General features: G+C 43.4%; 1 protein-coding gene across 4 annotated transcripts in view; it reads right to left on the minus strand.

The window, feature by feature from the left end:
* Nucleotides 1-22,430, minus strand: part of mms22l (MMS22-like, DNA repair protein) — a 94,929-nt gene extending 72,499 nt beyond the window's left edge. For 2 of the 4 annotated variants that reach the window (XM_084336911.1, XM_084336908.1), the window contains exons 1-8: nt 22,132-22,424; nt 19,806-19,995; nt 12,895-13,020; nt 11,810-11,862; nt 11,371-11,458; nt 6,720-6,894; nt 5,211-5,304; nt 3,438-3,568 (exon numbers count right to left, since the gene is read on the minus strand). In XM_084336911.1, coding sequence (XP_084193037.1) covers nt 3,438-3,568; nt 5,211-5,304; nt 6,720-6,894; nt 11,371-11,458; nt 11,810-11,862; nt 12,895-13,020; nt 19,806-19,984 — 846 coding nt within the window. In that variant the 5' untranslated portion in view covers nt 19,985-19,995; nt 22,132-22,424. Of the gene's footprint in view, nt 1-3,437; nt 3,569-5,210; nt 5,305-6,719; nt 6,895-11,370; nt 11,459-11,809; nt 11,863-12,894; nt 13,021-19,805; nt 20,017-22,131 lie in introns of all 4 variants that reach the window. The other 2 variants (XM_084336909.1, XM_084336910.1) reach the window with 2 other exon arrangements.
* Between the last annotated feature and the right edge of the window lie 905 nt (nt 22,431-23,335).

Below are 23,335 nucleotides of genomic sequence, written 5' to 3' on the forward strand. Positions count from 1 at the left end.
AGCGTTTAAAAATAATTTAAAAATATCAACTACAACAGTTACAGGTAGCACAGTATCCTAGTATCCTGACACATGGGGGAAAGTATCAGAATAATACTCCGGGGCTTACTACCTTTCTATTGTCAAATATCACCCTCAGAATATCCCAAAAGACAAAAGAAATTATGTCTGCCTGACAAATTGTCATCAAAGTGATCATTTTAAAGTATTTTATTGTATAAGTTGCTGCCTCACATGGATATAAAAAATGTCCCACATTTATAAGCTTCAATTTGAGTCCAAGATGACCTTTCTATCTAGAAGATTACACCTGCTATGACCAAAGTTCTCCATTGTACCTCAAATATGAGAAAACGGAACATGCAGCATTACCCTTCCAAATGGGATTAAGCATGTTTTCTTGCATCTAAACAATATCTTAAACAAGAGTTGAGACTTTTTATGTATTGTTACTATCTGAAGTGAATTACATGAAAAGTGAATAATGTTATGCCCCCAGGTGGACCAGGGTATCAGGGTGCAACATAAAACAGATTGAGCAAAGGAGGGTTCAGTCACAGAAAACCAAATATGAAATTTATTGAAGAGCAAAGTCAAGGCAACACAATGAACTAAATGACTCTAGTGTGCAGTCTGTTATCAAGAAGTAAATAGAATCAACATTACTAAACTGTAGATAGATATTCTATACAGCCAAATGGAGAAAATACAGCTCAAACATAAACATAAAAATAGAATACATTTCTTTGGTTCTTAGACCTTTTGCTGCTTACTCTATTTGCTGTGATCCATTAGTTGACTATAAATTACTTTAATGTACATTTTCCTCCTCTTCCTCATCATCATCATCCATATTTGTATGGATTTCATCTGCTAAGTCATCTTCATCTGTTTCCTCTTCTGCCAAGACATCGACAAGGGCTTTGGGGATGACGTCAACCTCAAACCACAGTGGTTCTAGCTTGCCAGTCTCTGTGTTAATATGAAATCCATGGTCGAGAGGGGATGGGATCTCCGGGTAGTGCTCATGAGCCCTCTTCCAGACACATGCCTGGAAGTTGACTCTTCTCATGTGCTGTAAGAGGACCCTCTTGCAAGGTGGAAAGGTGGAGAGGTCAATAGAGATACCCTGTCGAAGCTCAAGGCTTGAGCCACACATCTTCTTGACTTTAATCTCTCTTGCCTCATCAACCTTCTTGATTAGACGACTGAAACCATGGAGGCGACAGGTGAACTCTTCAACACCACTGAGAATCCGCTCATCAAGCTCCCAAGAGTTCCCCACTTCAGCAAAGATCTGGATAAACTTTAAGAATCTTCATAGGTCGTACCTTCCCTTTGCCTTTGAATGCTGATGTGCTCATACAGAAACAAGCATTTCATCATAAAGTATTCTGTATTTTATTATGACAAATAATAAACAAACTTGAAACTTGAACTTGAGGGTGTCACTTCGCAGTCATTCATTTTGATTGCCTTATTCATTGACAGGACGAGCCAGGTGCAGTCCATGTATTCCATCCAAAACTGTCCAGTTTCTCCCAGCTCCCCATTTCTCACTGCTTCTCTGAATGCATGATATTCTGCCACGGGGTGAGATACATCTTCTGATGAGAGAACTTCAGCGAGATTAGATTAATTCTCATCCATTGTGTAGAGTGGTTCATGAGTTTCCAGCCAGTGGTGATCAGTTTTGCTTCCAAAGCCACTTCTACCCATCCCCTCCCATGACAGTATATTTTGCCTATGCCTTTCAAGTATGCTCCACAACAATGAGGATATGTTTTTTGTATTTTTCAGGTTCATCCCACACTAGAGGGTATGCTTTCATGCAAACACCTAGATCAAATGTACTGATGGTGTACTCTTGTCCAGCTTCAATAGACGCAGCCTGGCTGCATCTAAAGCATTCTTGAATGGTTGCCAAGTCAGTTATGGGAGCATTGATCATGGGATAGTACCCAATTGTGGTGAGGCATTTTGGAAACTGGCCAGTAACAGACACCCAGCCTGACAAACCAGGGATGCGCTGATCCTCAGAGTTTATTTCACGAGCAAAGTGTATGTGGTTGAGTTATTTGAACTAGATGACACCAAGTTAGTTGGTTCAGATCGTTTCCACTTGTAGTAAGTTGGCAGCTCTGTGGCAGGACATTTAAATGATCGCTGTTTTTTTGTAGGCTGAGTGTTAGGATTAGACTCTTGTGTAGGCTGTGCTGAGGTAAGTGCTTCTGTATCTGTACAGGGCCCTCATTTATCAACAATGCGTAGAAAGTGTTCTATTTCCGTTCCTACGCACGGAATATAGAATGTTGCTATTTTACAATTAACTATAATGAATTACGGATCATATTCATATGAACACGTCAGTGACAGTTGAAACTAATGCATGCAAGTCAGTCTCATGGTGCGTGCAGTTTTCTCATTCTACCGCTGGGCGCCATATACGCATGGTCTGAGCTGTGCATAGATATACGCACAATGTCAAGCACAAGTTCAAATTGATAAGTCCCACACTTTGCTTAGAAATGATCGTACGCACGGGTTACGCACATATCTGTGCGTATGCACCATTGATAAATGAGGGCCCAGGACTCTTGTGTAGGCTGTGCTGAGGCAAGTGCTTCTGTATCTGCACAGGACTCTTGTGTAGGCTGTGCTGAGGTAAGTGCTTCTGTATCTGCACAGGAACCTAGATCTTGCATGTAGATCCCTGCGGCAGTATGATGGACCCTGCTCCATATACATCTGATTCTAGCTGATCAAAATGGTCCCAGTCACTGTGGAAGACTGCTCCACCAGGTTGCCCATTGATAACACCGGAGTTGCTGACTAATGAAGAACTTTCCACCATTGCATTTGCCAGAGCCGTTTCAAGTTGAATGGAGTATGTGTATGACTCACAGTGACCAAGCTTATTTATCAGAGTGGTGATGCTCTTGGATCTGAAGAGATGACGTAGTGTCATACATAGCACAATAGCAATAGTAGACCTTCATATCTGGTATACCTCCATATTCAGTAGACCTTCCAGTCCTAACAGTAAGCACACCTTAGCATCCTGTAGCTTGACCGTTTTTCCGATGTCACATGTCAATTTAAATTAAGTTCCATAAAAAACGTAATAAGTCACATTTCCATTTTTATACTTCTGTGAACAATTATTTACTGAGTTTCCTGAAATGGCGTTGCCTGGTTCTGGTATTGACTTGTTGCGGTGCTGAGGTCAGCCGACCACCCACCTTGCTGTATCTGCCTGTGGCCAGGCCAGGTAAGGAGACAGTGCTGAGGTCAGCCGCCCACCCACCTTGCTGTATCTGCCTGTGGCCAGGCCAGGTAAGGAGACAGTGCTGAGGTCAGCCGCCCACCCACCTTGCTGTATCTGCCTGTGGCCAGGCCAGGTAAGGAGACAGTGCTGAGGTCAGCCGCCCACCCACCTTGCTGTATCTGCCTAAGGCCAGGCCGGTGAGGTCACACAGCAGACTGCACAGGTGCTCCTCAAACAGACTGGTGTCGGTCAGGTTCTCTCCCGTCAGGTCCACAAACTGGTGGGCGTACACCACCTGGCCTAGGGGAGAGAGTGGTAGGTCAGCTTCAGAGACACAGGCTTGGCCAGAGCTGAAAGACACATACTGTGCTTATTCATATTCTGGTGGAGAAGATTATTTCAATAATCAATCATGACACAGAGAAGATATACAGATGAGTGACACAGGGATAAGATACAGAGGAGTGACACAGAGAAGATAGAGGAGTGACACAGAGAAGACAGAGGAGTGACACAGATAAGAGATAGAGGTGTGACAGAGGAAATACAGAGGAGTGACAGAGAAGATAGAGTGACACATAGAAGATATACAGATGAGTGACACAGGGATAAGATACAGAGGAGTGACACAGAGAAGATAGAGGAGTGACACAGAGAAGATAGTGACACAGAGAAGAGATACAGATAAGATACAGAGAAGATACAGAGGAGTGACACAGAAGAGATACAGAGAAGATACAGAGGAGTGACAGAGAGAAGATAGAGGAGAAGACAGAGAAGTGACACAGAGAAGTGACACAGAGAAGAGATAGAGGAGTGACAGAGGAAATACAGAGGAGTGACAGAGAAGATAGAGTGACACAGAGAAGAGATAGAGGAGTGACAGAGAAGATAGAGTGACACAGAGAAGAGATAGAGGAGTGACAGAGGAAATACAGAGGAGTGACAGAGAAGATAGAGTGACACAGAGAAGAGATAGAGGAGTGACAGAGGAAATACAGAGGAGTGACAGAGAAGAGATACAGAGGAGTGACACAGAGAAGATACAGAGTGACACAGAGAAGAGATACAGAGAAGATACAGAGGAGTGACACAGAGAAGATACAGAGGAGTGACACAGAGAAGAGATACAGAGAAGATACAGAGGAGTGACACAGAGAAGAGATACAGAGGAGTGACACAGAGAAGATACAGAGGAGTGACACAGAGAAGAGATACAAAGGAGTGACAGAGAGAAGATACAGAGGAGTGACACAGAGAAGAGATACAAAGGAGTGACAGAGAGAAGATACAGAGGAGTGACACAGAGAGAAGATACAAAGGAGTGACAGAGAGAAGATACAGTGACACAGAGAACATAGTAAGAGTGACACAGAGGAGAGGGTTCTGACAGGATTAAATTCTAGGCCACCTGCAGGGGAACTACTTGTTTTTTTTTTTTTTTTTAGTAAAACATAAAAAAAAAAAAAAAAATGCAGCATATTTTAAGTTTTTCTTTCTTATATTTTTTTTTTTATATTTTTATTTTTTGCACAAATCTCTCCAACATTCCAAACATCTCTTTCCACATCATCATATTCAATTTCCAGGATTTGCCTTTTTCTTTTTTGGCAGGGGAACTACTTGTAACGATTTACCAAATGTATGATTTGATCTGACCTTCGATTTGATTTTCCGATTTGATTTTCCAATTTGATTTTCCAATTTGATTTTCCAAACAGTCTGAACACCAGTTTCTTAACATTTTAATTGTAAAACATATTATTATTATTATTATTATTATTATTATTATTATTATTATTATTATTATTATTATTATTATTATTATTATTATTATTATTATTATTATTATTGTTATTATGTAATTATATAATGTAATTATATAAGTCATAATCATAAAGCAATCCAAATCCACTTTTAGGGGATAGGTAGCGGGAAGTACTTTGCATCTTCTGAGACAGCAGGTGGAGGATCTCTAGCAGGGACCAGTGGATGTCCAGGTGAAGGTGTAACAGGTGCCAGGAAGGAGGGAAGATCTGGAGGGAGAAACATGTAAAAAATTAAAGATACTCCCTTAACTCTTTAATTGCCAGACCCGAGATATCGAGTTTTGGTTGTTTTTTCTTTTATTCGCTATTTTCATTCATTATTCATCCATTGACTTCGGTGTTGCCATATGAAAGGATTTTGAGATCGCCAAAGTGCAATACCGGCCGCATACTGCCAGATGGCAGTGTCGCCCACCCTTTGAAACATAATACCTATTATATACATTTGATTTGGAAATAGTAGCGTGTCCAGGCAAGAAACGCCAACGCTTATAGTATAATTCACGTTGCGCCCTATTACTCGCTAAGCTAACAAACTTTTCGCAGTAACATGTGTACTATCCATGCTCCACAGCTTCCACTTCCTGCAACAAAGTCACGTCTTGCAGGATTTCAGAGCGATATTTCAAATCAGATTCCAGTGTGAACTGGTAGGGCCCTATGGAATCGGCTATCACGGAATCGCGGTTGATTTCACGGAATTGAGATATTAAAACGGAATTCTGAATTATTGCGGAATGGCGTGTGATTTGCTTAAATTACAATCGGTTTTCATATAAATCAATCTTCACTACGACTCCAAAGCGGTCTACGGAGACGGAGAAATGACAGCTACCAAATCCATTCCAGGACAACGGAACGCAGTGCGCACTCCGTATCCGTAATACTCAGACTCACGTTGCGCGTAATGAGTCCGACTCTCTCTCCAATGTCCGTGCTTTACGTGTTTTAAACGAGCCGATTTAGAAATGGGCAATGGGGAAATACATTAAGTGGAATAGAGGGTGGAACACGAAAAAAACGAAAATGACGTAACCACTACACCTCCCTATTACAGTATGATGATCAGTACCTTTCCCTGGTGCTGTATGGTGAAGGTAATTACAGTATGATGATCTGTACCTTTCCCTGGTGCTGTATGGTGAAGGTAATTACAGTATGATGATCAGTACCTTTCCCTGGTGCTGTATGGTGAGGGTAGTTACAGTATGATGATCTGTACCTTTCCCTGGTGCTGTATGGTAAAGGTAGTTACAGTATGATGATCAGTACCTTTCCGTGGTGCTGTATGGTGAAGGTAATTACAGTATGATGATCTGTACCTTTCCCTGGTGCTGTATGGTGAAGGTAATTACAGTATGATGATCAGTACCTTTCCGTGGTGCTGTATGGTAAAGGTAGTTACAGTATGATGATCTGTACCTTTCCGTGGTGCTGTATGGTAAAGGTAGTTACAGTATGATGATCTGTACCTTTCCCTGGTGCTGTATGGTAAAGGTAGTTACAGTATGATGATCAGTACCTTTCCGTGGTGCTGTATGGTGAAGGTAATTACAGTATGATGATCTGTACCTTTCCCTGGTGCTGTATGGTGAAGGTAATTACAGTATGATGATCAGTACCTTTCCGTGGTGCTGTATGGTGAAGGCATTCTGTACGTTAGCAGGCAGGTCTTTGAGGCGTCCTACAAGGAGGGTGACCCCAAAAAGCTCCTCTAGGAGAGTAGAGGGAAGCTCCGCCTCCAGATCCTCATAAGGGTGGGAGGAGCCTGCCTCCGGGGTAGACGGTTCCATGTACCTGGAGGAACACAGGAGGAAACACTTGCGATGACCTCATGGTGTACAAGTCCAAAGAATAAGTGGAAATGTATTAAAGGTGCTATAGACAACATTCAGCCACTAGATGTCGCACTAGAACACCAGCATTTATCCAATCGAGTGCATTCCACATGGGGAAACGTATATATTTTTTTATATATTGTGACAAACCTGATAGGATACATGCTCGCCACGGTTCAAATACAAACAAATGTGAATGTCCACACAAGAGCAATATCAATAAATACAGGTATTTATTGCATTTAACTCATTCACTGCCACGCTGTTTCCGGGATATGGCTTTGCGCTGCCACACATTAAACCAATGGAGTCGGTCACCTTGTTTGCAGGGCTATAACTATATTCTATATTATAGCTATGGATGCAATACTATGGCCCATTTGACATCGAGTATCTATCGTTCAAGATGTGAAAAAGAAAAAATATTTACATCAATACATTCCCGTTTTATACCGTGGTGAATATAAGTATGGTTTTAGAGTGGTTTAGGGTAATCCTGAGAGATTTTTGATTTTATTTTATTAGGGATCCCCATTAGCTGGTGCGATAGCAACCAGCTAGTCTTCCTGGGGTCCACACACAAAAAAACATACAAAAACAATCACTATTGCAAAAAACTAAATTGTTAAAAGTCAGTACACACAATGCATAATGAACCTACTGTAACAATTAAGATAGCTAAAATTACATTAGTGTAAAACAAAAACAAAAAATTCATTTACAGTGTTAAAAACAATTTAAAAACAATTTAAGATTCTTTTTAAAAGTGAATCTACTGTAAATGCAGCAGAGGTTCCGAGGCAGGCCATTCCACAGAGTTAATGCTCTAAAAATAAAAGATCTCCCCAAAGCGCTGGTTCTAGGACCTGGCAATTCAAGCTGCCCACTACTGGAACCTAGTAATAGTAATAGCCTGCGATGTGTATTATACTTAATCCATTGGCATTTCGTCCCTACACACGCTACAATTAAAAAAGTCGTTTCTGATTAATTGATTGTCAATAACGGCATTCTTTAGTTCGTATGTCCATTTGGCCCACAACATAACCCACCACAGCATAATGAATCGGGGGTCCCGAAAACTATTCAATGCGTTCGGGTGAAGCCCTAGGTTCAGGTTACTAGAAAAGTCCGCCCGGACCAATATAATCGACGCACAGCCCAATACACAGAGTTTCAAAGGATGTGCAATACCGGCCACATCCTACCAGGCGGCGATATTGGACTTTTGCGATCTCAGACTCATTCCCTATGATAACACCAGGCTCCCTGGATGGATAATGAATGGAAATATCGCATAAAAGAAATAACGATCAAATACCGAGTATACTCGTTGTTGGCGTTCAACGATTGGCGGCCAATAAAGAGTTTAATCGTTGTTGGCAGAGAAAGAGTTAAGGTTGAATCCAGAGGGAAAAAGCAATAGAATGGTCGTGATCCAGTCCGGGGGTCAATAACACAAAGCAGGCTCGCAGACAGAAAAAGGGATTGTTCACAATTCAGGGTAGTCGTCCAGTCCAGGGTCAGTACACAATGGGGTATCTCAGCCAGTCCAGGGTCCAGTACACAAAGAACACCTATCTCGCTTTCTCCTCACCTTCCACTACCTCTCAACGTCGCAACTCTGAATCCAAATCTCTCTCTCTACACAACAACTCCAACTCCTTACTCCGCTCAACTCACTCCTCTCTATCTCAGTGTTAATGTAGTGTGTGGGACGATTGTGTGTGCACGTGAGGTGTGTGTCAACTAATTATGTGCAGGTGTACTATATCAGTACTAATCAGCTAGTGTGTGTGTCGGGAGTGTGTGCATGTGAGGTGGGTGTGACTAAATGCTGTGCAGGTGTGTTCTATCAGTACTAATCAGCTACCTAAGTGACGGATATATCGCCCATCCTTCACGTATCCAAAGGAGGGGGGAGGAGATCTGTCACAATATATATAAATAATACTATAAATGTTAATGTTACTAAACATTTAATTAATAGCACCTTTAAAATGACTTGATTAAAAAGGTATCCAACAAGTTTCCTTGTGAACAGCTCACCATAGTTTATATGCACAGTTTCACCTAAATAAGAGTTTTCTGTTGTTGTTCTATAGTCTACAAGACAAATAAATGATGACCTTTGCAAAGTCCATTTTTGCTCTTGCAAATGTTTATATCCCATGAAGTTTCACTTTAGATTCTGGCCAAGTTGTTTGATTGACAGGCAGTTAGCTTAGGATTTCGAGGAATATCATATTGACCAATCAAATTGAAGCACAAGGGCCTTGTTTACATGTCTCCAGTGCACCCCGTGCTCGTGCACGTGCGTCCTCATGCGTGTGCTGGAAGAACATGACTGTGATACAACATTTCCGGGGATCACTTTCCTCCTACTGTGCTCTATAGCACCAATTTCATCAACTAGTGGACAAAATCTCCATTGGATGATTGCTGCTGAAGATGTTGACATTGGTTTTTAAATCACTAAATGACGATGCACCTGCCTATTCATCTGAAACGCTTTCCTTTAGGTCTGTGCCCAGCAGAACCCTTAGATCAGGGGTCGGGAACCTATGGCTCGCGAGCCATATATGGCTCTTCTGGTGACAGCATATGGCTCCCAGAATTTTTTGAGTAAAAAAAAAAAAAAAAAACGTTTTTTTTTTTTATATACTTGTGATATTTCTTAATAATACTGTGTCATTTTAAAGTAAACAGAATTAGTTTTGAAGATACAGCTAATAGTATCTGTAGCTGAAGATATAGCGAGCAGAGCTGGCGAGGGAACACAAGTGGACAGAAATTAAAAATCTTCAACCTGAAGACCAGCTGATTCTTAAAACTTGGAACGAGCTTCCTGTGACATACCACACAATGCAGTGTGAGTATTGCCGTATTGACCATGTTTGGCTCTACATATGCATGTGGGCAGTCATTCTCGCATATGAGGAACATTAAGACCAACCTACGTTTAACTGATGGAAGCCTCAATGCCTGCATGAAGCTCAATCTCACCACGTATGAACCAGATTACAAGGCCATCAGCAAAACCATGCAGCACCAGAAGTCTCATTAAAAGTAAGACATATTTAATTTATTATATGTTAAAAATACTATATGGCTCTCAATGAAATATATTTAGAAATATTTGGCTTTTATGGCTCTCCCAGTCAAAAAGGTTCCTGACCCCTGCCTTAGATGCTCTGACACTGGTCTCCTAACTGTTCCCTAGGCTAGAACAACAAGGCCTGGAGAAGCAGCTTTAAGCTAGTATGTTCCTATAGCCTTTGGAACAGCCTGCCGGAGGATCTACTGGTTTCTGAATCTGTGGATTTTTTATTTTTTATAAATCTCTTTTTAGCATTGCTTTTACCTAGGTTTTTTGCATTGCTATATTTATTATTACTATTATTATGATTATTATTATGTGTTTGTTTCTTGTCTTTTTAATTATTCTTTGCAATTCTTTTCTGTGAAGCACATTCAGTTGCACTTACTGTATGAACTGTGCTATACAAATAAAGATTGATTTGGACATTCTATATATTGCACTTCTTCGTTTAGTGTATGGAGCGTGCCACAATGGTCTGGTCTAATAACCATCATTCTGGCATCAGTCTGTCTTAATATTAGGGCCGCACGATTCTTGCTAAAATGTGAATCACGATTTTTCTCTCTAAGAATTGAGATCACGATTCTCTCACACAATTCTTATTTTTCGTCATAATTTTAGTAAAGTTAAGTAAAAAGTTTTAAAATATATATATATATAAAAAATTATTTTAAGAAATGTTTAAAGTAAATTTTTTATATAAAAAATCATCATAATTTGGGCGGCCGGGTAGCACAGCGGACTAAGTGTCTGTCTACCACCGCAGAGACACTGGTATCGAATCCGGCCGTCATACTGACACAATTGGCGGTGTCAGCGGGAGGGAAGCCGGTGGGTGGTAATCTGGTCGTTGTAAACAGCGACTCCTACAGGTCGGTCAGGGCGCCTGCACAGCGAGGGAGGGAAATGGTGAAGGTAGTGTGACCTCCCACACGTTACACTTCACCAATGAGAGTCCGCGCTGCCAGGTGAAATGAGGCTGCTGGCTGTCTCCTATGTATCGGAGGAAGCATGTGATAGACTTCAGGGCTCCCTAGACCGACCAGTGGGGGGCACATGCGCGCAACGACCAGGAAGGGGAGGGGGCAATTGGCATAACGACTAAATTGGGATGGGAGGAAAATACAGAAGAACAGGAGGAGAAAAAGTGGATAAGAAAATTTTAAATCATCATAATTTAGAAATGAGATCGCATAGGTCTTTTTCTATTAATCCTGCAGCCCTACTTAATATGCATCAATAGTATCCGGTATAATATTAAGATCATGCAATGGTTGGAAGTTGAGTGGTGAACACAGAATACCAACAATAGTGTGAATAGGAGGGCGTTACCTGTACAGGAAGACTTTGACATACTGGAGAAACAGGACACACTGCTGCCTGAGCTCCTCTGCCTCGTAGTGAAGACTTCCTGCTTGGCCTGAAACACACTCACAGTTCACACAGAGTGCACAGACAGTTGTGCAGTTTTGTTTCCTTGACAAAAGAAAAGAAAAATGCCCACCACATTAAACAAAAAATTTTGACACAACCCCTCACAAGTAACTGTATATATCAATCAAGATTATCCAAATCAGATTATGCATGCAAGGTTATTATAGTAATACGTATTATAGTTATAAGTAAAACTAATACAAAATCTAGGGGTAACATTTTTGTTAACTAAAAATTTCAATTGGACATGAGAAAAACACAAACGTTTAAAACTAAATCAAAACTAATGTAAAACACAAAACTATAATAATAGCATGACGGGTCTACTGATGCTCACCAAAGTCATGTGAGCTGGACTGCACCAGGCTCTCCAGCTTGAAAACCTTTTGTCTAAAAACAACAACAGAGATCGTGTGAGACCACAGACTTGTATCACAGATGATCCTTTTAGTCCTTCAATAAGCGTCCACTGTCCTGGTAAATGGTTCCAGAGCACAGCGGACGTCAACCCACCTTCAATTCAATCAACTTAAGATCTCAAGGGGAAACTACAATTCCTTGAAATTCACTGCAATCAATCAACACACAAATAGGTGGGATATGACCGTCTTCTCGTGCCAAAACCTTATCAATAATTCAATTCTGCTTGGAAATCAATTGAATTGAACTTAAACAATGTCCTGCTTCAGAGAAGGGCTGAACGATATGGAGGGGGGAAATGTATTTGTGATTATTTTGACAGATATTGCAATTGCAATGCGACTCATAATAATAACAGAGGGAATGATCATTTAAACTTTAATTTTCATAGAAAAATGTATTCAAATTATGAGAGGTCTGTACCAAACAAAGATGTCTTCTCAAGTGTGTGTGGAATGCGATTCGTAGGCCAGGTCATCTCTGCAGCACCACAGTATACTTTAGGAATGGTATCTTGATGCACTAGGACTAGGCCTTACTCTGATTTTACACAATTTAAACACAAATATACCTCAGAGTCATCATGATTACAATATATAATAATAAATGAATAAATATAATATTCATTAAAAGTCATAATAAATAGGGATGCATTGATACTGGTAACAGGGAAGGTCCGATACAAGGTTAAAACTGGGAATCAGTATCAGATAAATTCCCCCATACTATAATCCAATACCAGGAAGCATGACGTAAAATGTCAGAAATCAAAGCAAAGTGACTTGATCTGCTACATTTCTTACACATAGAAGCATGTTAGATCACTCTAATGGAGAACATTTTATTATATCTCTTAATTTTTGTCCAACGACCCCAAATTTATGGTGGATATCTATAACATTCAGTGACAGTACCAGGTGGATGCTTTGGACTGGATCTCGACAGTGAAAAAGTGGAGCCGATAACTTCTCTAATAGCAAACAGTCAAACGTCTTTGATCACCTGAACAGTCCGAAGAGCAGCTTCGTAGACTCCACCAGCGCCATCTCTGTGACCCAGTGGAACCCAAACATCTCCACGGTGTCCGCCTCGTAGTCCGCAGGGGCCGGGTCGAGACGCAAGAGCAGTCTGCAAGGAAAACCACATCAGCTGAAGACTAAAGTCCCAATATAGACTTCCACGTAGGCTCTTTAAGATAAAACAAGATAAATGTGTGATTTCCAAACTCTGTACCAAGGCACGGACGGGGTTCGAACCCGCGATCTTCGGTTTACGAGACCGACGCCTTACCACTTGGCCACCGCGCCCGAGTTCTCTGCAGTGGTTTGCGGAAATGTGCAGCTCGGGGTGAGTGGGTCAATAACGTCACCCTACGAGCGATTACATTCAGCAGGTAGGCTCCTTAGTCAGGCAGGGAGTTATTACATTCTGCAGGTAGGCTCCTTGGTCACGCAGGGAGTTATTACATTCTGCAGGTAGGCTCCTTGGTCAGGCAGGGAGTTATTACATTCTGCAGGTAGGCTCCTTGGTCAGACAGGGAGTTATTACATTCTGCAGGTAGGCTCCTTGGTCAGGCAGGGAGTCATTACATTCTGCAGGTAGGCTCCTTGGTCAGGCAGGGAGTTATTACATTCTGCAGGTAGGCTCCTTGGTCAGGCAGGGAGTTATTACATTCTGCAGGTAGGCTCCTTGGTCAGGCAGGGAGTTATTACATTCTGCAGGTAGGCTCCTTGGTCAGGCAGGGAGTTATTACATTCTGCAGGTAGGCTCCTTGGTCACGCAGGGAGTTATTACATTCTGCAGGTAGGCTCCTTGGTCAGGCAGGGAGTTATTACATTCTGCAGGTAGGCTCCTTGGTCAGGCAGGGAGTTATTACATTCTGCAGGTAGGCTCCTTGGTCAGGCAGGGAGTTATTACATTCTGCAGGTAGGCTCCTTGGTCAGGCAGGGAGTTATTACATTCTGCAGGTAGGCCCCTTGGTCAGGCAGGGAGTTATTACATTCAGCAGGTAGGCTCCTTGGTCAGGCAGGGAGTTATTACATTCTGCAGGTAGGCTCCTTGGTCAGGCAGGGAGTTATTACATTCTGCAGGTAGGCCCCTTGGTCAGGCAGGGAGTTATTACATTCTGCAGGTAGGCTCCTTGGTCAGGCAGGGAGTTATTACATTCTGCAGGTAGGCTCCTTGGTCAGGCAGGGAGTTATTACATTCAGCAGGTAGGCTCCTTGGTCAGGCAGGGAGTTATTACATTCTGCAGGTAGGCTCCTTGGTCAGGCAGGGAGTTATTACATTCTGCAGGTAGGCTCCTTGGTCAGGCAGGGAGTTATTACATTCTGCAGGTAGGCCCCTTGGTCAGGCAGGGAGTTATTACATTCTGCAGGTAGGCTCCTTGGTCAGGCAGGGAGTTATTACATTCTGCAGGTAGGCTCCTTGGTCAGGCAGGGAGTTATTACATTCAGCAGGTAGGCCCCTTGGTCAGGCAGGGAGTTATTACATTCTGCAGGTAGGCCCCTTGGTCAGGCAGGGAGTTATTACATTCTGCAGGTAGGCTCCTTGGTCAGGCAGGGAGTTATTACATTCTGCAGGTAGGCTCCTTGGTCAGGCAGGGAGTTATTACATTCAGCAGGTAGGCTCCTTGGTCAGGCAGGGAGTTATTACATTCTGCAGGTAGGCTCCTTGGTCAGGCAGGGAGTTATTACATTCTGCAGGTAGGCTCCTTGGTCAGGCAGGGAGTTATTACATTCTGCAGGTAGGCTCCTTGGTCAGGCAGGGAGTTATTACATTCTGCAGGTAGGCTCCTTGGTCAGGCAGAGAGTTATTACATTCTGCAGGTAGGCTCCTTGGTCAGGCAGGGAGTTATTACATTCTGCAGGTAGGCTCCTTGGTCAGGCAGGGAGTTATTACATTCTGCAGGTAGGCTCCTTGGTCAGGCAGGGAGTTATTACATTCTGCAGGTAGGCTCCTTGGTCAGGCAGGGAGTTATTACATTCAGCAGGTAGGCTCCTTGGTCAGGCAGAGAGTTATTACATTCAGCAGGTAGGCTCCTTGGTCAGGCAGGGAGTTATTACATTCTGCAGGTAGGCTCCTTGGTCAGGCAGGGAGTTATTACATTCTGCAGGTAGGCTCCTTGGTCAGGCAGGGAGTTATTACATTCTGCAGGTAGGCTCCTTGGTCAGGCAGGGAGTTATTACATTCTGCAGGTAGGCTCCTTGGTCAGGCAGGGAGTTATTACATTCTGCAGGTAGGCTCCTTGGTCAGGCAGGGAGTTATTACATTCTGCAGGTAGGCTCCTTGGTCAGGCAGGGAGTTATTACATTCTGCAGGTAGGCTCCTTGGTCAGGCAGGGAGTTATTACATTCTGCAGGTAGGCTCCTTGGTCAGGCAGGGAGTTATTACATTCTGCAGGTAGGCTCCTTGGTCAGGCAGGGAGTTATTACATTCTGCAGGTAGGCTCCTTGGTCAGGCAGGGAGTTATTACATTCTGCAGGTAGGCTCCTTGGTCAGGCAGGGAGTTATTACATTCTGCAGGTAGGCTCCTTGGTCAGGCAGGGAGTTATTACATTCTGCAGGTAGGCTCCTTGGTCAGGCAGGGAGTTATTACATTCTGCAGGTAGGCCCCTTGGTCAGGCAGGGAGTTATTACATTCAGCAGGTAGGCCCCTTGGTCAGGCAGGGAGTTATTACATTCAGCAGGTAGGCTCCTTGGTCAGGCAGGGAGTTATTACATTCTGCAGGTAGGCTCCTTGGTCAGGCAGGGAGTTATTACATTCAGCAGGTAGGCTCCTTGGTCAGGCAGGGAGTTATTACATTCTGCAGGTAGGCTCCTTGGTCAGGCAGGGAGTTATTACATTCTGCAGGTAGGCTCCTTGGTCAGGCAGGGAGTTATTACATTCTGCAGGTAGGCTCCTTGGTCAGGCAGGGAGTTATTACATTCAGCAGGTAGGCTCCTTGGTCAGGCAGGGAGTTATTACATTCTGCAGGTAGGCTCCTTGGTCAGGCAGGGAGTTATTACATTCTGCAGGTAGGCCCCTTGGTCAGGCAGGGAGTTATTACATTCTGCAGGTAGGCTCCTTGGTCAGGCAGGGAGTTATTACATTCTGCAGGTAGGCTCCTTGGTCAGGCAGGGAGTTATTACATTCTGCAGGTAGGCTCCTTGGTCAGGCAGGGAGTTATTACATTCTGCAGGTAGGCTCCTTGGTCAGGCAGGGAGTTATTACATTCTGCAGGTAGGCTCCTTGGTCAGGCAGGGAGTTATTACATTCAGCAGGTAGGCTCCTTGGTCAGGCAGGGAGTTATTACATTCTGCAGGTAGGCTCCTTGGTCAGGCAGGGAGTTATTACATTCTGCAGGTAGGCCCCTTGGTCAGGCAGGGAGTTATTACATTCAGCAGGTAGGCTCCTTGGTCAGGCAGGGAGTTATTACATTCAGCAGGTAGGCTCCTTGGTCAGGCAGGGAGTTATTACATTCAGCAGGTAGGCTCCTTGGTCAGGCAGGGAGTTATTACATTCTGCAGGTAGGCTCCTTGGTCAGGCAGGGAGTTATTACATTCTGCAGGTAGGCTCCTTGGTCAGGCAGAGAGTTATTACATTCTGCAGGTAGGCTCCTTGGTCAGGCAGGGAGTTATTACATTCTGCAGGTAGGCCCCTTGGTCAGGCAGGGAGTTATTACATTCAGCAGGTAGGCTCCTTGGTCAGGCAGGGAGTTATTACATTCAGCAGGTAGGCCCCTTGGTCAGGCAGGGAGTTATTACATTCTGCAGGTAGGCCCCTTGGTCAGGCAGGGAGTTATTACATTCAGCAGGTAGGCTCCTTGGTCAGGCAGGGAGTTATTACATTCAGCAGGTAGGCTCCTTGGTCAGGCAGAGAGTTATTACATTCTGCAGGTAGGCTCCTTGGTCAGGCAGGGAGTTATTACATTCTGCAGGTAGGCTCCTTGGTCAGGCAGGGAGTTATTACATTCTGCAGGTAGGCTCCTTGGTCAGGCAGAGAGTTATTACATTCTGCAGGTAGGCTCCTTGGTCAGGCAGGGAGTTATTACATTCTGCAGGTAGGCTCCTTGGTCAGGCAGGGAGTTATTACATTCTGCAGGTAGGCTCCTTGGTCAGGCAGGGAGTTATTACATTCTGCAGGTAGGCTCCTTGGTCAGGCAGGGAGTTATTACATTCTGCAGGTAGGCTCCTTGGTCAGGCAGGGAGTTATTACATTCTGCAGGTAGGCTCCTTGGTCAGGCAGGGAGTTATTACATTCTGCAGGTAGGCTCCTTGGTCAGGCAGGGAGTTATTACATTCAGCAGGTAGGCTCCTTGGTCAGGCAGGGAGTTATTACATTCAGCAGGTAGGCTCCTTGGTCAGGCAGGGAGTTATTACATTCTGCAGGTAGGCTCCTTGGTCAGGCAGGGAGTTATTACATTCTGCAGGTAGGCTCCTTGGTCAGGCAGGGAGTTATTACATTCTGCAGGTAGGCTCCTTGGTCAGGCAGGGAGTTATTACATTCAGCAGGTAGGCTCCTTGGTCAGGCAGGGAGTTATTACATTCTGCAGGTAGGCTCCTTGGTCAGGCAGGGAGTTATTACATTCTGCAGGTAGGCTCCTTGGTCATTATATTACGATTATTCAGGCAGCGATTCAATGCATCATGAAATCTCTTCATTTGACCACAATTCGATTCGATTCGATACATTTTCTATCAGTTCATTCCTCAAAAAAATTTGAATACACAAATGTGGCTGGGGGAACTGATTCACACAGCATGAATGGACTATAGGTCAATAAAAACAATAAAAAAAATAAAAAATAAACATTAAAAAAAGAATAATAAAATAATTCGATTATAATCGATTCTAACATTTTCAAATCGATGCAGTTGAATCGTCACATTAGGATCGATGCATCGTTACACCCCTACGGGGCCCATATGATGTGAACGTAGCATGAATCAAAGTCAATTAGGTTGATACGTGAATAGGCTTTTTTATGCCACAGAAAAAGGCAGGCTAGATACAACTGTGTCCACCTGCCTTGACCTCCACTGACAGCAGAGGGAGATGATATTATTGTAACCGAGTGGATTTGAACCTGGGACCATAGGATCCACAGGCAGCCGCACTAACCAGCTGAGATAAAGGGTCTGACTGGTTAGCATGTGCTGGTTGACTGTGACCCCCGCCCACTATACACAGACTTGCCTGATAGAAGGAGCACGTTCAGCTTTAGACTCAGACTCCCAAGATGCAACACTGAACGTCATAGGAAGTCCTTCGTACCAACAGCCATCAGACTGTACAACGCCTCACTGTGCCTCACTGAGCACAGAGTAAATCCCTGTATATCTTCCTGTACATTTACATTTTACTATAGGTATACCTTCCTGGACATTTACATTTGACAGTACATTTTACTGTATATTACTGTATATTTTCGGACTGTATAATTTAGAATGTATATCTCTGACTGTGTATCTTTATTTGTATTCTTATTCCTATTCTTATTTTTGACATTTGACTAACTGAATGTTCAACAGCAAACGCTATGTAAACAGCAATGGCTACAGCCCAGGAACCGGCCACCCTTTTTATTGTGACATCCTACTTCGCTGACTTCTGAAAGTCTGTGAAAAAGGGTCTCAACTCGTATAACTCAAACCGAATATATATATATATATTTTTTTTTAACGGTAACGGAGGAAAGCGGTAGTAAGAGACTGTTTTGTTGACATCATTTCTATTGCTGCAACACGGGACACAGCACTGCACCATTTTACTGCCTTTAAATATCCCGTCTGGAAGCAACAGGACACGGAAGTGGCGTTTTGGAATATGATGACGTAGCGCCTAGCCATCCCTATATAATTACACCAACATCCAGGTGTATTTTCAAATGTTTTATATTGAATAACAATGTCTACAAATTGTTCAATAAAGTACTGAAAATTGTTTAGCAGCAGCATCTCCATTGCGAATGCAAGGATCTATTGGGGCGACAGTGGCTCAGGAGATAGAGCAGTCGTCTGGTGATCAGAAGGTTCGCGGTTCGATTCCAGCTCCTCGCAGCATGTCGCAGTGACCCCTAACGGATGAGCAGACTGGCACCTGGTCGCCTCCACCGGCTGTGTGTGAATGTGAGGCATAAGTTGTTGTAGCGACTGCTATCAAGGAAAAGTGCCTTTTAGCGGCTAAGTAGACTCTTGATTGCGACGCGTTCAAATTAAATCCATTATGACGTCCTGGTGTGTTTATTGATGGAAACGAGCAATTATACTGAAATAATCAAAGAAAAACTAAATTATACTTTGATGTGATGTAATATGACATGACACGAGGTGGGGTGACGACGACGGTCAACAGAAAATATTGGAGCCCTACTAACCCTCTGTTCCTAAACGCCGCTGTGCAAGTGACCAGGTAAAACAGAGTGACACCACACCCAGGTCCTAATTACCTGAAGTGAGTATTACCAAAACGCATGTGTGCAGCCTAAACAAAAACACATTTTGGCTCCTAGTTGTAAAGCGATTTGGATATATTTGGATAAGTGCTGTGCTATATAAATGCAGTCCATGTACCATTTGGGAATTTGCTAATTGGTGACAAGCACCCATTGAATTACTCATTCATTATGTATGAATGTGTATGCATGTGAATGAATGTTGGTGGTGGTCGGAGGGGCCGTAGGCGTTGATTATTCGCCACGCTTCCGTGAGTCTGCCTCAGGGCAGCTCTGGCTGCAATTGTAGCTTACCACCACCGGTATGACTGTGTATGAACGAATAATGGACTCTGTGAAGCGCTCTGAGTCAGAGCAACAGTCAGTCAGAGAAGAGCGCTATATAAAATCCAATCCATTATTATTATTATTATTGAATTACTTCTGCATGAACAATATGTAGTCAAATGGAAAAAAGGCATTCATCGTCTTCTTTACCGCTTCAGTGAGCCTCTCCCTGTGTATCCCTCTGCAGAGAGAGGCCTGGCTGTATCCTCCCCGACTGGCTCGGAGCAGCAGCTGAAGCAGGGTGGTCGAGTCGGGGTCAGCTCAAACTGACTGCCCGCGGCAAAGGGAGACACCGGCGGGGTCAGGGACTGGCTGAAGTCCTCTGCCATGGTGAGTCTCACTGCGGGCAGAACCACAGCAACTGTCAAGAGACAACAACACAACAACAACCAAAAAAAGAAAGGCCTAGATAGGTAAAGAGGCTGGCCAGTGACTAATGGGTGACCCTGACCTCTCTGATAAAATGCATTATGTATGGGGGACTGTGTGTATGTGTAACTAGGAGGGATATGAGGACTGTGTGTATGTGTAACTAGGAGGGATATGAGGACTGTGTGTGCGTGTAACTAGGAGGGATATGAGGACTGTGTGTGCGTGTAACTAGGAGGGATATGAGGACTGTGTGTGCGTGTAACTAGGAAGGACATGAGGACTGTGTGTGCGTGTAACTAGGAAGGACATGAGGACTGTGTGCGTGTAACTAGGAAGGACATGAGGACTGTGTGTATGTGTAACTAGGAGGGATATGAGGACTGTGTGTGCGTGTAACTAGGAGGGATATGAGGACTGTGTGTGCGTGTAACTAGGAAGGACATGAGGACTGTGTGCGTGTAACTAGGAAGGACATGAGGACTGTGTGTATGTGTAACTAGGAGGGATATGAGGACTGTGTGTATGTGTAACTAGGAGGGATATGAGGACTGTGTGTGCGTGTAACTAGGAGGGATATGAGGACTGTGTGTGCGTGTAACTAGGAGGGATATGAGGACTGTGTGTGCGTGTAACTAGGAGGGACATGAGGACTGTGTGTGCGTGTAACTAGGAAGGACATGAGGACTGTGTGCGTGTAACTAGGAAGGACATGAGGACTGTGTGTATGTGTAACTAGGAGGGATATGAGGACTGTGTGTGCGTGTAACTAGGAGGGATATGAGGACTGTGTGTGCGTGTAACTAGGAAGGACATGAGGACTGTGTGCGTGTAACTAGGAAGGACATGAGGACTGTGTGTATGTGTAACTAGGAGGGATATGAGGACTGTGTGCGTGTAACTAGGAAGGATATGAGGACTGTGTGTGCGTGTAACTAGGAAGGACATGAGGACTGTGTGTGCGTGTAACTAGGAGGGATATGAGGACTGTGTGTGCGTGTAACTAGGAAGGACATGAGGACTGTGTGTATGTGGAGGTATAATATGAGGACTGTGTGAGTGTAACTAGGAGGGATATGAAGACTGTATGTGTGACTAGGAGGGATAGGAGAAAAGACTAATTTAAATTGTATTGACAATAAAGTAAGTAAAGTCCTCTCCTAAGTTATAGTGCAAAGTCGACACAAGAGGCATAGTAACCAGCTACTGAAATTGGTTGCAAGTAAATAATCATGTTGCAACTTGCAACATGATTATTTAGGACATAAACGAACTAGTTTGGAGTAAAGTCATAACTAAGGCAAGTGGCCAATCAACGATCGAGCACACATAAGAGTTCCATCGCCATGGTTACAGACCGGCTGGCATGAGCCACTTGGCATCATCGTAGCATGTTGTAGTAAGCTAGATCGATATTGAAATATCATATCAATAAATTAGGTCTATACCTGATTACTTTCTAGACAATGTAATTAATGAAATTATGTTGTGCGGCAAAATAACTACTGTTTCACTATACACCACTGGCCAGTATGACTTACTACATTTGAATGCGTGTGTAACATGATGTGTGAATGAATGAATGAAAACTTTATTTAACAGATTGCAGAATGGGTACAATACAGTACGGCTCAATACAAACAATTGTTAAGGGGATGCAGACCTTAAAGACGTTTGTCTTGTTTACATCAGGGTCCCCCATTTTCAATTCATAGTGACATTTATGACATACATGACATTTATGGCATAGGGACATACATGACATACAGGTATAGTACCGTTACATTTGTGACAAATATACAGTACTGTTACCCATAGATCTATTGTTACTATTAGTAGTTACAAACAATGCCAATGAACTGAATGACTGTGGACTGTGGGCACGGCTAATGTTAGTTAACTCCCCGTTTAGTTGGTTAGCTCATTGTGTAATTAGTAAACGTTAGCTCCGTTTATTTAGTTCATCCTTTAGTTAGTTTAGTTAGTTAGCTCCCCACACGCATCGTTTAGTTAGTTAGCTCCGTCTGTCTGGCGGTAAGTTCCGGTAACGTAGGAGCGAGAAAGCACGACAAGCGGAACCGTGTGAACAACTTTGTTCATCTCAAACCTCAAAGCTTCTTTTATCGGTGTGATGTGGTGTTCAATAAAACAGTTGAATTGTTGATCATATCTCAGACCGTCTGTCTTCTTCTTCTTCGTGTAAATTTCCGGCGGACTACGCATCTAGGCGTATTGCCGCCCTCCACATGACAGTGAGATCACTGTAGAAACAAAATTATGGCGGGTCGAGACCACAAAAGCCGCACACCGCCACCTACTGCACACACCATTCCACAATAACCTTCTTCTTAATCTTCACTGGGTATAGTCACTCCGCTCTTCTTGTTGTTGTTTTCACGCTTTCCCGCGCGCTCAGGCCACGCATGCGCGCATCTGTCCTCGCGACCGACGCGGTCGACGATTGACCAATAGCTCTGCGGAAGGCGTGGTCTCAGAACAGTCACGCCCCCAGCGTCAACATGCACGGTTTTAAAGTTTGTATAATAAATGGCTTAGAATAATAGGCTATATGTATCTAATGGTTCTATTGGAAATACATTACAAATAAAAAGAGAGACATTTGACTGTATTCATATATGTGATTTCTTGCTATATTTATATGTTATTGCCTGCTATATGTATTAAGATATGTTATTGTTATTCATATCATTATGAATTGAAAATGGGGGACCCTGATGTAAACAAGACAAACGTCTTTCTCTGAATGAATGAATGAATGAATGAATGAATGAATGAATGAATGAATGAATGAATGAAAACTTTATTTAACAGATTGCAGAATGGGTACAATACAGTACGGCTCAATACATACAGTTAAAGGGGATGCAGACCTGAGAAAGACGTTTGTCTTGTTTCCATCAGGGTCCCCCTTTTTCCATTTAATTTCATATAGACATTTATGACGTACACAACGTACATGACATTTATGGCATAGGGACATATAGGTATTTAGTACTGATACATTTGTGACATAAGCGGTATTCAAATATACAGTACTGTTACCCCTAGATCCTGACAGAGTATATACATATGATGGGGAGGGGACTGTACATTAGGAGGGGGTGGGTGGGTGGGAGGGAAATATACATACAGCGGGGAGGGAATATATACATGCGGTGGGGAGGAGACTGTCTATTAGGAGGTGGTGGGGGTTTTGGGCATTTACGGTGGCCAGTTTCGAATTGCAGCCTCCCGTAGGTGCTCTTTAAGAGCGGTTTTGAATGTGGGCAGGGATTCACATTCCTTTACAG

The sequence above is a fragment of the Notolepis coatsorum genome (assembly GCF_963971535.1).
Source record: "Notolepis coatsorum genome assembly, chromosome: 19".
NCBI lineage: Eukaryota > Metazoa > Chordata > Actinopteri > Aulopiformes > Paralepididae > Notolepis > Notolepis coatsorum.